At 38.5% G+C, this 12,939-nt stretch overlaps 1 protein-coding gene across 1 annotated transcript; it reads right to left on the bottom strand.

Annotated features, from left to right (window-relative positions):
• Positions 1 to 37: 37 nt before the first annotated feature.
• bhlha15 (basic helix-loop-helix family, member a15) lies at positions 38 to 1,997 on the bottom strand. The gene is made up of 2 exons (XM_067429421.1): positions 1,308 to 1,997; positions 38 to 898 (listed from the first exon to the last, which is right to left on the bottom strand). The coding sequence occupies exon 2, from the start codon at positions 866 to 868 to the stop codon at positions 314 to 316; it is 555 nt and encodes a 184-aa protein (XP_067285522.1). The 5' UTR covers positions 869 to 898; positions 1,308 to 1,997; the 3' UTR covers positions 38 to 313.
• Positions 1,998 to 12,939: the final 10,942 nt, after the last annotated feature.

Genomic DNA, 12,939 nt, shown 5'->3' with positions numbered 1-12,939 from the left:
GAACGTTAGGCGGTCCGGTGTTGATTTGGACCCCATCACTATGGGCATCTTCTTTTTGTGACATTTTTTGGCTGAAGCAGTAGACTGTGTCCGTTCATAATCCAAAGTGTCACTGGCTAACAATTTAACATTCACGTTGTTTGAGGGTAACAAATATTCTGCATATTCTCTACATGGACCAGCTTTAGCTTGTAAACTCGAACGCTCCTTTGTGTTAGTCTTAAGAGCTGGTATTCATCATCATGCATGTAGATTGCATGTATTTTACACTTGTCGTTTAGCGCTCAGTGAGTCTGTTCTGTGGCAGTGTGTGTTAGCTGCCCTGGCTGAAGCTGTGAATTTGGCTCAGGTAGTTGGACAGGTCTTCCTCTCCTTCCTCCTGTAGATGCTGCTGATAGCACTGCAGGAGCCGGGCGGCGTTAGCCTCCATTTGACTCTCGGTGTGAGGCAGGCAGGCATTCGACATGCCCAAGATGATGGTGGTTAAGGACTTGATGTAATTCTTGGCCAGCGTGAGAGTCTCGATCTTGGAAAGTTTTTTGTCTGTTTTGACATGAGGAATGGCCTCCCTTAGGGCCTGAAAGGCGTTGTTGAGTTTGTGCATCCTCTGCCTCTCTCTCTCATTACTCTCCAGTCTGCGGACGTTGCGTTCCTTGGTGTTTCCATGCTGCCGCCTGCGGCGTGTGCCCACGCGGGCACGACCATGCCCCTCACCCCTCAATGTTCTCCATGTCCCACCCAGCCTCACAGACGCCTCTGAACCCTCCTGTTCGCTGGAACCTGGCTCTGTTTCCAGCGTAAAATCTGGGTCGTCCTGCTCTGCCCAAGACTGTCTGGCCCGCTTTGACCCCTTTCCTTTGGACTTCATACTTGACTCCCCCACACCCTGGTGTAGGCCCTAGAATATTATTATTCACATTTGAGTTGAAGACATGAACATGCAAATAACATCATATGTCAGTATAAATTACTTTAATAATGTAGATACTGAAAATTAGATGCTAGCCTATATGAAAAATAAATGTCTCAAGTGCTTTGTGAATAACTTACTCGATAAACTGAATAAATTTGAAGACATACTTCTGGATAATGTGTAATATTCATCCCTATTGATAGCATCTCATTCATACCTAGTTAACTAGTCTGTTCAATAGTTAAAAAATATAAACTAAAAATGAATAATATTAAGCCATGCTGGTAGATTCATCAAATGAGAAACAAGGCACATCGTCACTACACGTTGTCGCTTCTGTATAAGCTGTCAATCAATCATCCCTGCTTTCGAGGGGGAAAAAAGTTTTGCTTACCTCAAAATAAATTTCCGCCAAACCCGAGATGGTGTTTGAGCGATAAGAGCCTTTCGAAGAGCGATAATTAGTTGACGAGAAGCGCTGTTGTCGTCCTGACAGCCGCAGTCAGAATGAAATGATAACGGTCACGCGCTCTACCTGTTGCTGCTGGATGTCCACGTAGCGCTTTTGTGGCCAATCAAAGGAGGGATCCTTTTCTTCTCGAGTCACCCATGAGCTGGCGCAAGCATCGGAAATAACGACCTGAAACTTCAAGCTTTCAGATGGTGATAAATGCGGTCTACGATACCGCAGTGTTTGCTGCAGGTGGTATTTGCAGTGTATACTTTTATTTTAAAGCTATGTAGTTGTTAACCATGCAAATCACATACTCTGGTGCGTTACATTAGTGGGGACTTTCCATTGATAAAGGTTAATACATTTATTTGGCTTATTGTTTTGCAAGAAAGAAAGAAATATGCAGACATTGCAATGGCGTGTTTCCTGTAGATTTTGTAATTGATAGGGTTTACTATTTCCATGGCACTTTATCAAGTTAACACTGTTTAATATTTGCCTAGACCTTTGCATTTCAAATGGACCTTGCATACATATCATAAAGCACTTGCCTTGTGCTATTATGTTTCTTGGGAGAGTATTAATATTATTAGGCTAAGTACTTTTTTATTTATTCATTTTTGTATTTATTTCCCTTTTTGACAGTATTTTCAGATCCAGTATTAGTTTATGTAGTCTTTATTAAATAAATAATTCTATATTTCTGCTTATATATTTGGAATTTGGCAGAAACAAATGTAGATTAAAAATGAGTTATTAATCTAATTTCTTCTCTCTCTGACTCTTCTAATGCACCAGAACCATGGTTGACTAAAGACCTAAATGTTAGAAAATAAAATATCCTTTGTGGAACCTGCTATAGTATAAACTCTTCTACTTGGAATCTGTATTTGTACAAGTGTAGATGTGTGCAGAGAACCACCCTTTTCATAAACCATGGCATCAGACAAATCAAACACAGACATGTTTATTTTGTAGCTGAGTATACCGCAAACCTGTTCTAAGTGCGCCAGCATTAAGATCAGTCCATTTTCTCTTATTCATCTCATCAGTTGTGTTTTTGATTGTGTTTTACAATGTTGCATGAAGCACAAAAAAGAACCCAATCAGCATTTTGAGTATATAAGGTGGATGGATTGATCTGGTCACAATATAAAGACACTCTAAACATATGACATGTGGTGTGGGGCAAACAGTTTCTGGGAACATGTACATTTCACACCTGTTTAACTCACAGCAGTTATCAGCTCAAATGATCCCTCCCCCACATCACTGATGGCCTTGGTCGAGCAGCGTTTGGACACAGGCTGGGCAAGACTGACTCCCTGCTTCGGTCTAGTGTGCAAGGGCTCAATGCTGAGGCTATGGAAACAGTTTCTATCCCAACCCTCAGTTTATTTAGTGTGGAACCTCCGGTATACACCACTTATACTGATAACAATCTGCCTGTAAGCAAAGAGCTTAGGAGACAGCCTCATACAAAACCATGCTCACAAACAGGCATAAAAACCATATAAACAACTAAATTACACCTGAACATTCATTCATGCAAATCCACCCAGGTTTTCACTTTAATAGTAGGCCAGCTTAGTTTATCAGCACTTGGTAGTACTGATAATACACATTGTATAGTTTACAACTGTACACCGTTGTGTTATATTTCAAGATAACTCTTTGATTTGCATACTCCACACGGAGGTAACTTTAAAGTCCTGCTCACATTTCCCTTGAGTAAATAAGTCACTCATTAGCAAAAACATGCTAAGCGCTACATTCCAGTCAGGGGGGCTTATGAGATGTAAATGACAACTGAAAACACTGTCAAATGCCTAATGGGGTGTTTGATGAGAACTTAAGGTGATAAGGAACCATGCCTACACAAACTATTTTGATTAGTAAACAAATGTTGCATTGCTCAATCAAGTCCCAAAGCTTTACAGTTGGCTGCCTTCAAGGCTAAATGTAAAAATAGCTGTTTAAACATGGAGCCTTTCACTGCTGCTCTGCACACCTGATGTTTCTTCACACAGAACAGTGTTTAAATGAAGCCAAAGGTAAATTGTTCAACTGAATGAATGCTGACTTGAAGGATTGATTATGTTAGGTCTGAAAATTACAAATAAATTAAGGGACAGTTAATCAAAATTACCCTCGTGTTGTTTCCCTGTAGGCCTATAATGTGTTTTATTTTTCTATTTGTGGGTCACAAAAGGAGATATTTAGCAGAATATTTTGTCACACTACTCTTTATCATAAAAAAAGCAAATGATAATTACTGGCTGTATATTACAATTAAATTGTATTACAAGTTTTTTGGAGTTTTTTATTTGTGTGTGTGTGTGTGTGTGTGTGTGTGTGTGTGTGTGTGTGTGTGTGTGTGTGTGTGTGTGTGTGTGTGTGTGTGTGTGTGTGTGTGTGTGTGTGTGTGTGTGTGTGTGTGTGTGTGTGTGTGTGTGTGTGTGTGTGTGTGTGTGTGTGGGTGTGGGGTCTGGTAATCCCTACATTATGGGGACAAAATGTGGCAATTTGCCACAAAGATGGCAATATCCGAAATCCTTGTCCTTGTGGGTACATTCTTAGGTCCCCATGAGGAAAACATCTTATAAATCACACAGAAGGAGTTTTTTTGAGAAAGTAAAAATGCAGAATGTTTCCTGTGATGGGTAGGTTTAGGGGCAAGGGCAGTGTAGGGGGATAGGATGTACAGTTTGTACAGTATGAACTCCATTACGCCTATAGAAAGTCCCCATAAAACATGGAAACATGACGTGTGTGTGTGTGTGTGTGTGTGTGTGTGTGTGTGTGTGTGTGTGTGTGTGTGTGTGTGTGTGTGTGTGTGTGTGTGTGTGTGTGTGTGTGTGTGAGAGAGAGAGAAGAAAAAAAGACTTGGGTGACCATTCACTCATTGTAAAAGAGCAGTGTGAACATTCATCCTCCATCTACTGCATCATAAGAGTTTGTAACAACATGAGGGTGAGCAGATAATGACAGAAATATTCCAAAAATGATCTGGCATGCTTCATCTAATAACATTGTCTTTTTGTTTAGCTTCCTCACATTTACATACTTAAATAAATAAAAAGATCAGCTAGTTTCAGTGCTTATAAACATTTTTGATATCCTCGTATCTGAAATGTGAGCAAACGACGATGATATTGATGTTTGTTTAAATGTTGATATTTTTTCATGTATCACCCATTGATGTCATACTGCCACGTCATCACACATGACCTTACTGGACAAAACAGCAGCCAGGAACCAGTGCATTAAAGCCTGACTCACGCAGCGGCAGCATCATAAACAGGGAAAGTGGGGGACAAGTCAGTTTTTCCATGACCCAAAAGCTGGTCAGATGTGTGTGTGTGTGTGTGTGTAGGGGCTGTTATGTCCGTTGTCCATTTGGCTTGAGCAGATGCTAAGGAAATGCTGCATCAGACTACATCTATCTATCTATCTATCTATCTATCTATCTATCTATCTATCTATCTATCTATCTATCTATCTATCTATCTATCTATCTATCTATCTATCTATCTATCTATCTATCTATCTATCTACATTCTAAAAAAAAAATATTGGTAAAAAACAACCCATTGTTGGGTCAAATATGGACTAACCCAGCAATTGGGTTGTTTTAACCCAGAGATTGGGTTGTCTGAAGCCAACATTTAACCCAGCCGCAGGAATAAAACAACCCAATCGCAGGGTTAAAATCGATATATCTGTCTGTCTGTCTGTCTGTCTGTCTGTCTGTCTGTCTCTGTCTGTCTGTAATAGTAATAATCTTTTGTTTTCTTGAATAATTTAATATCAAAGCAAATTCAGAATATTTTTACATTTCTGATGAAAATCACAAAAAAAAGTGTAATTTGTAAAAAAAATGTGTAACCATCCTCTAGTCACCTGAGCAATTTAAATATAAAAACAATTTCTCATTATTTTGAACAAATTGCAAATGCTTGGTACATTTATGCAATTGAATACATACACCAATCAGGCTTAACATTATGACCACTGACAGGTGAGGTGAATAACATGAGGTGATTATTTCCTCATCAAATCAGTTCAGTGTGATCAATGGAGGCCCCACCTCGCAAATTACAGGACTTAAAGGATGTGCTCCTAATATCTTGGTCCCACAGCACACCTTCAAGGGTCTTGTAGAGTCCATGCCTTGACGGGTCAGGGCTGTTTTTGCAGCAACACAATATTAGAAAGGAGGTCATAATGTTATTCCTGATTGGTGTATATACAGTATGTATGTGTTTTGTCTTTTTCTTGATATCGCAATGACATTGTAAAGTATTTTTTCAGACAGAGCCACCTTTTTTCATTGCTCCATGGTCCAGTTCTGATGCTCACATGCCCACGGTTGGTGCTTTTGGCAGTGAACAGGGGTCAGCATAGGCACCGTGACTGGTCTGCGGCTAATACAACCCCATACGAAACAAACTGTGATGCATTGTATATTCTGACATTTTTCTATCAGAACCAGCATTAACTTATTGGGCAATTTGAGCTAGCTCATGTGTTTGATAAGACCACATGGGCCAGTCTACACTCCCCATGAGCATCATTGAGCTTTAGCCATGACCCTGTTGCCAGTTCACCACTGTTCCTTCCTTGGTCCACTTTTAATAGATACTGACCAATGCTGACCAGGAACACCCCACAAGAGCTGTGGTTTTGAAGAAGCTCTGACCCAGTCTGCTAACCATCACAATTTGCCCCTTGTTAAACTTGCTAAAATCCTTGTGCTAGTCCATTTTTCCTGCTTCTAACACATCAACTTTGAGGGCAAAATGTTTACTTTCTGCCTAATATATCCCACAGGTGCCGTGATGAAGAGATAATCAGTGTTATTCAGTTCACCTGTTAGTGGTCATAATGTCATGCCTGGTCGGTGTATGTCACTTTTCATCTGTCATTTCATCTGCATTTCATCTGTGACGGTGTATGTCACACAGATGAAGTGTATTTTCAAGCATTGTCATCAAAATAGCCATAGTTTACCACAGAGTACACTGTTAGATTGACAACATTACTAAGCATTTTGAGCATTTGATCTTGTTGGTGAACAACGAAACAAAGACTTGTCATTCTGATGACACTGATGTGTTCATTGACATAAATACGTTTGAGACAGTATTTTAAGCAAGTTACAGGCTTTTGTAGGTAATCCATTTTTTGAGAAATTAATTTACTGGTTTGCTTAAGGATGATTCAAAAAATGTACCAAAGTAACTGAGAAAAACTGTAATAACACTGATAATTATTAATAATAAATAATGCTTTTGAGAGAAAAGCAGGTACACATTGACTAATGCTGCGCATCTGTAAGGGGATGCCTCACAGGTTCAGAAGGCATGAATTTGTGCAGTAGGTGTCTCCACCTGCTTTGTAGAGTTGGTTGTTTTCTTTTTAACGGGGATGGTGTCAAAACAGGAAATATTGTCTTCATCTGCACACACGCCTCTGCATTACTTGGCAGCAGTAAATATTTGTGTAGCAACATAAGGTCTTCTGTTATGACGTTTCTTTTCACAGGAAACCTGTAAAACCACCTCATGATCTATCATTCAACACACTGTTGGAACCAAACAGGCCTAAAGTTCAGTTCTACATGAAATTGTGATGGCTAGATGACTGGGTCAGATCATCTCCTGCATCTCTTGTGGGGTGTTCTTGGTCTGCAGTGGTCAGTATCTATCAAAAGTGGTCGAATAAAGGAACAGTGGTGAACCGGCGACAGAGTCATGGCCAGCCAAGGCACATTGATGCACATGGGGAGCATGTTGTCCGATCAAACAGATTAAATTGTTCAAGAAGTTAATATTGGTTCTGATAGAAAGATGTCAGAATACACAGTGCATTGCATTTTGTTGCGTATGGAGTTGCATATAGCCACAGACCAGTAAGGGTGCCCGTGCTGACCCCTGTCCACAGCCAAAAGTGCCAACAAAGAGCAAGTGAACATTAGAACTGGACCATGGAGCAATGGACGGAGGTGGATGGCCGGGTGCTGGTACGCCGTTTCCCTGGGGAACACATGGCACCAGGATGCACTATGAAAAGAAGACAAGCCTGTGGAGGCAATGTGATGCTTTCAGCAATGTTCTGCAGGGAAACCGTGACTGCTGTCGTCCATATATGTTATTTTGACATGTATCACCTACCTAAGCATTGTTGCAGATGCTGTAAATCCTTTCAATGATATTCCCTGGTAGCTGTGGCCTTTTTCAGCAGGATAATGTGCTCTGCCACAAAGCAAAGATGGTTCAGGAATGATTTGAGGAGCACAACAATGAGTCTGAGGTGTTGACTTTGCCTCCATATTCCCCAGATCGTAATCCATTTGAGCATCTGTGGGTTATGAACAAATAAGTCTGATCCATCTCAACTTACAGTACTTAAAGGATCTGCTGCTAACATCTTGGTGCCAGATATACCACAGCACACCTTCACCTTCAGGAGTCTAGGGCTGTTTTGGGAGCAAAAGGGGGACCAACTGTATATTTGTCTCACAATACAACTTTTTCCTATTTTCGTGTCTCCATGTCATGTCTCAGCCAATCAAACCAATATCAAACTAAATGGAATTATAAAATATCAAATCTGAAGCGGTTTGGGATTAAGCTACCTAGTGAGTCTGATTTTTATTCATACAATTGTTTTATCTTAAATGTTAATCTCAAAGTTTACATTTTGTTTATCTCCTTTGAGTCAAAAGGAGTACATTTAGCCTATGATTTGGTGTCCGTGAAGGGATACTTGAGCCTTACTGGGGGTAGGCCGTCGAGGTTCAAGACACAAGAAAGCTTTTTATTAGGAATAAAACATCAGTTTTATTAGGAAGTTGATGCATGAAAAACAAAGGAAGTTCAGAAATCCGCAGGTAAACATTTTTCACGGATGGCCGAACATCCATGCAATCATGTGAAATGCATCAATTATTTTCTCTTGCCCTCTTACTGCATTGCTTGAATAAATATCGAAGCCAAGCATCAGCGAATGCGCAATAGGAAACATTTCCCCGCCGCTGTCACTAGGCAACCTTGAAACGGATGACTCAGAGAGCTGACTCAATAGCTTCTGTGACGAAGTCAATCAAGAAACACACACACACTCATACACTCACCATCTGTATGCATAGAGGAAATCTCTCAGTTGAGGTAGAGAACTAATCCCTGCTTCTTTACCTACTGGCTAAACACCTCTGTGTCGATATCTTCTGAAAGCCTCCACCCAGCCTTCTCCGCACCCTGTAAATAAATACAAACATGCACTTACTCGAAGACTTTGTTGAAACAACTACTTTACAAATAAACATCCTACATCAGTTAGCTAAGCATTTTAGTTCACATTTCAGTTTAGTTTAATAAAGATGGAGCCTATATTTAATTATAAAGTCAATTTCACCAGCATGCAGTTAAAGAATTGCAGAATTGTTTTGTTTGTAAACAACAGATAGGCCTATCAAATAAATATTTTCCATGTAGCTGTTAAAAATATGTATTTGTTTTCCCATAAAACTTAGGGGGCGTCTAACCCTGCAGACATGATATAAAATACATAAATGTCTCCATGTCACCACAAAACCAAAATGAACTTTTTTAAGGAAATATTGCAGTATTTAGGCCTATTATAAATAATTTATCTCTGCACATCATTATTATTTTCCTTTTTGTGTGTGTGTGTGTATCCTATTATTTTTAATATAATAAAAAAAAACTTCCCCCTTCACTTGCAGCGACATCTATTCTCATGATGTGAGGTGCTGTGCTAGACAACCTGTCAGTCACATGAGATCACAGCTACAGTGCCCGCCCACTTTTTCAAAAGCGTTGGTTCCAAGAGAATTTTTGAGACCACCCTTGCTGCAGCCTGTACGATGACGTAGCTGGATCAGATCCAATACGTAGGCCTACTGGATGGTGGACCGTTATGGCAATGCCATAGCCTACCGATCTCTGGGTTAATTTATAATGCGTAGCTATGCGCTAGTCTTAATGTATGATCATTATAGTATAGATGATGTTCTAAGCTGTGTAGTTGTAGTACTGATAAATATTAAGTAATTATTGATGAATAAATCATCTTTTTATAAATGTGATACTTTAATTATCCTAGTTTCGCTGTACATGCATGCAAAACAGTTAAAATTTTAATATATTCTGATCATACTTGCTGTTGAGTAGAAGGAAAAATGAGTCAAATTGTCTCTGTAATTTTAATCCTCAAGGTACATGCAACACGATCTGTAAAGAACTTTAAAATAGCTACCAGTAGCCTAGACATTCAAGGGAAAATGCAAAACGTGCGTCCTGATGGCATGAGCATGTTATTAATCATTATTTTTGCGAATTTTTGAGAAACTTTCCTGTTCGTTAATAGCATAGACCGTAAAAAAAATAGCCCCAAAACTCTACTGCACATGGTGTCATCGAATTGTGAATGAAACCACCGCGCATGCGCGTCCAGTACGCGTTCTGATCCAGTACAGCCTGGTCTCACCCTTAATACGTAGGTATTAATACGTTACTTTCAAAGAGACTAAACGTATGTCTTAGTACGTTTGGAGAAGTGCTAAAATGTAAAATATAGACGTATTTGCAACATTTAAACGTAGTATTATTACATTTTTACAGCTAAAAAACGTAAAATATTTACGAATCCATCATGAAATCTTTTTTTTTTTGAGAATACAAAACTTTATTCTGGTAAAAACAATTTTTTTTTTGTTATATCATAAAGATATCTATATAATTTCCCTTTGACCATTTTATTGATTAATCTACGATCCCTTAACACTACCCAAAACCTAAACCTACCAATTTAATACAGAATATAAAGAAAATAAAAGGTAAAACGTTGGAAAATGACGATTTTGGTAAAAATATAGCATTAAAAAATATATTTTGAACGGCTAATCCTACACTTACCCCTAAACCTACCCATTAGCATTTATTAAAACAACGTACTGTTATAAATCAAAGCATAACAGACAGACCAGTGTACTCACAATAATTTATTTATTGCAAAAATGTCAAAAGCGGTACCAAAAGTAGTTCAAATAAAGATGTGTTGCAGTCGCAGTCCTCTGGGGTGGTATATAACGTTAATAGTTTTGTATGAGGTACAGAGCAGAATGTTAGCTATTAATCAATGAAAATATTAATCCGGCTTCTCTCCGTGAAGTTGCGCGCTTCCCATTTCAAATAAAAATCGACTGAAACACGACATGTCAAAATCTGTGACGAAGCAGGCGAGAGCCAATGAGCGTTCGATGCCACTGCCGTAAATCATGTCGTAACGCTTCATGAGGGCGCGTTTTTTAAATTTGAATTTACGAGCGCAAGATTTGATGTTTGCCGTCGCGCTACTGAGAGGAGATGAAGATCACCGGGCTCAATTTTAGATTTGTTTCTCGCAAACATATGGATTCTAACTATTTGGATTACAGCAAACGAATAAAGTGTTGCGTTTTGTGAATTGATGTTGTGTTTTGGTGTTGTGATCGCCAGTTGCTGAATAGGAGAAAATGCCTTTTTATGTCTCACAGCAAACAACAAGCTAAATACTACAAAATGGTTGGCAAGAATGTTATTCATCTGACGGTTTTAAAATTCAGTCTTCTTTAAACATCACCCGAAATTAGTTTGTAGTGATGTCACGAGAGCAAAATGTTATTTTATATTTCTGTTATTTTATATTAGGTTTATTAACTTAGTAAAATGCATTTAATAAATGTGACTGAAAACATGTATTGATGTGACTATTGGATATAAAATAAACAATATTAATGCCACGATTTATGGGAGCCGGTGGCTGGCTGCTTACACGTTAACGTCGATAATTTACATTTTAGTGCTGTCAATACGTCAATATTGTACATTTTAGTGCTGTTAATAAGTCAGTATTGTACGTTTTATTGTGTGTGAAAACGTTAGTAAATGTACGTGTAGTAGAATCACACTTTACGTAAAAATACTCACGTATTTTCATGAGATCACGTTGTCCAGTAAGACATCGTGCTACAGGCTGCAACGAGGACTTTTTCCATTCAATTAAAAAAGCAATTAAAAATCTTCATTATGTTATAAGCCTTGAACCAAACCATTAAGCTATGGAGTTAATCATAAAATTACAAACTTTGATTTGTTGCGATAAAAAAAAAAAAAAAAAATATTGTGTTATGCAGCACTTCCACAAGAACCAATTAAGCTTTGATGTTAGTTCTCAAATGTCAAGCATGTTCGGTTGAGCTTCTTTTTATGTTTTCCAATCAAAGTTTATATGTGAATAAAAGACTAAATTCATCTGTTCATAAATGTGTTCATTAATATAAAGCGAACAAGTCTCTTCATAAAATGTGGACTAAACAGCTCAGTTTATGTGGATTTGTTTTATAAACACTTATGAACTTTTTGAAGCGTCAAAGTGTCAGTTGCGTAGCTGTCAATGGAGGGACAGAAAGCTCTCCGATTTTATCAAAAAGATCTTTATTTGTGTTCCGAAGATGAAAGAAAGTCTTACAGGTTTGGAATGACATGATGGTGAGTAATTGATTTTCATTTTTGGATGAAATATCCCTTTAACATGCCATTCTATTGTCCGATGGTCACAGGACTTAATTGATGGGCAGATTCCAAAAAAAGTTTCAGAAAGTTATGAATCAGTGTATCGATTCATGATTTCGGATCACGTGTCAAACTGCCAAACTGCTCCAAATCATGTGACATTGATCATCCAAATCATGAATCGATACACTGAATCATAACGGTTTGAAACTTTATTTTGAAATCGGCCCATCACTAAGTCGTTATTTAGGGTTTGTTTGAGAACAAAAAACTATTCTCGTCGCTTCATAAAATTATTGTAGAGCTACTGTCATGAGATGGACTTTTAACAACGTCTTTAGTGTCTTTTATGGGTCTTGAGAGGTAATGACATTGGTGTCAATGGAGGCCTGTCTGAGCCATTGGATTTCAACAAAAATATCTTAATGTGTGTTGCAAAGATAAACGGAGGTCTTACAGGTGTCAAACTACATTATGGTAAGTAATTAATGACAGAAATTTAATTTTTGGGTAAACTAACCCTTTAAAGGCACAATATATAATTTTCGCCACTAGAGGTCACTTATTCAAAGTAAAGGCACAGCTAGATGACGCCTTGATGTCACGGCATTATGGGAGTTGTAGTCTTAACTCTTTACCTCTACAGCCAGTGAAAAAGAAGCCGGCAGTACTAGGAATCATATTCATGAATGAGCAAATGTATTCATAATTTATTATCGTATGAAGCAGGGCGGGGCTGAAAGCTATTGGAGTGGAACGCAACTGCTGGAGCGATTGCTAATGAGAGACAAGCACGACAATTCAAGAGCAGTGGAGCTTTTATTATGCAACAGGGGACCACTTTTTTATCATATTAGATATATTTGAGTGTTGAAAAAGTTATGTTATAGTGCTACTCTGTTCATTAGCTCGGTGGCTACTATGAGACAATTGTTGCACACTGCAGCTTAGCTAGATTGATGATATTATCCACGGTAAAACATTGTACTCGC

This window comes from Pseudorasbora parva, chromosome 21 (genome assembly GCF_024679245.1).
Source record: "Pseudorasbora parva isolate DD20220531a chromosome 21, ASM2467924v1, whole genome shotgun sequence".
In the NCBI taxonomy this organism is placed as follows: Eukaryota; Metazoa; Chordata; class Actinopteri; order Cypriniformes; family Gobionidae; genus Pseudorasbora; species Pseudorasbora parva.
The sequence above is the reverse complement of the archived record's forward strand: the minus strand, read 5'-3'. Positions and strand labels throughout refer to the sequence as shown.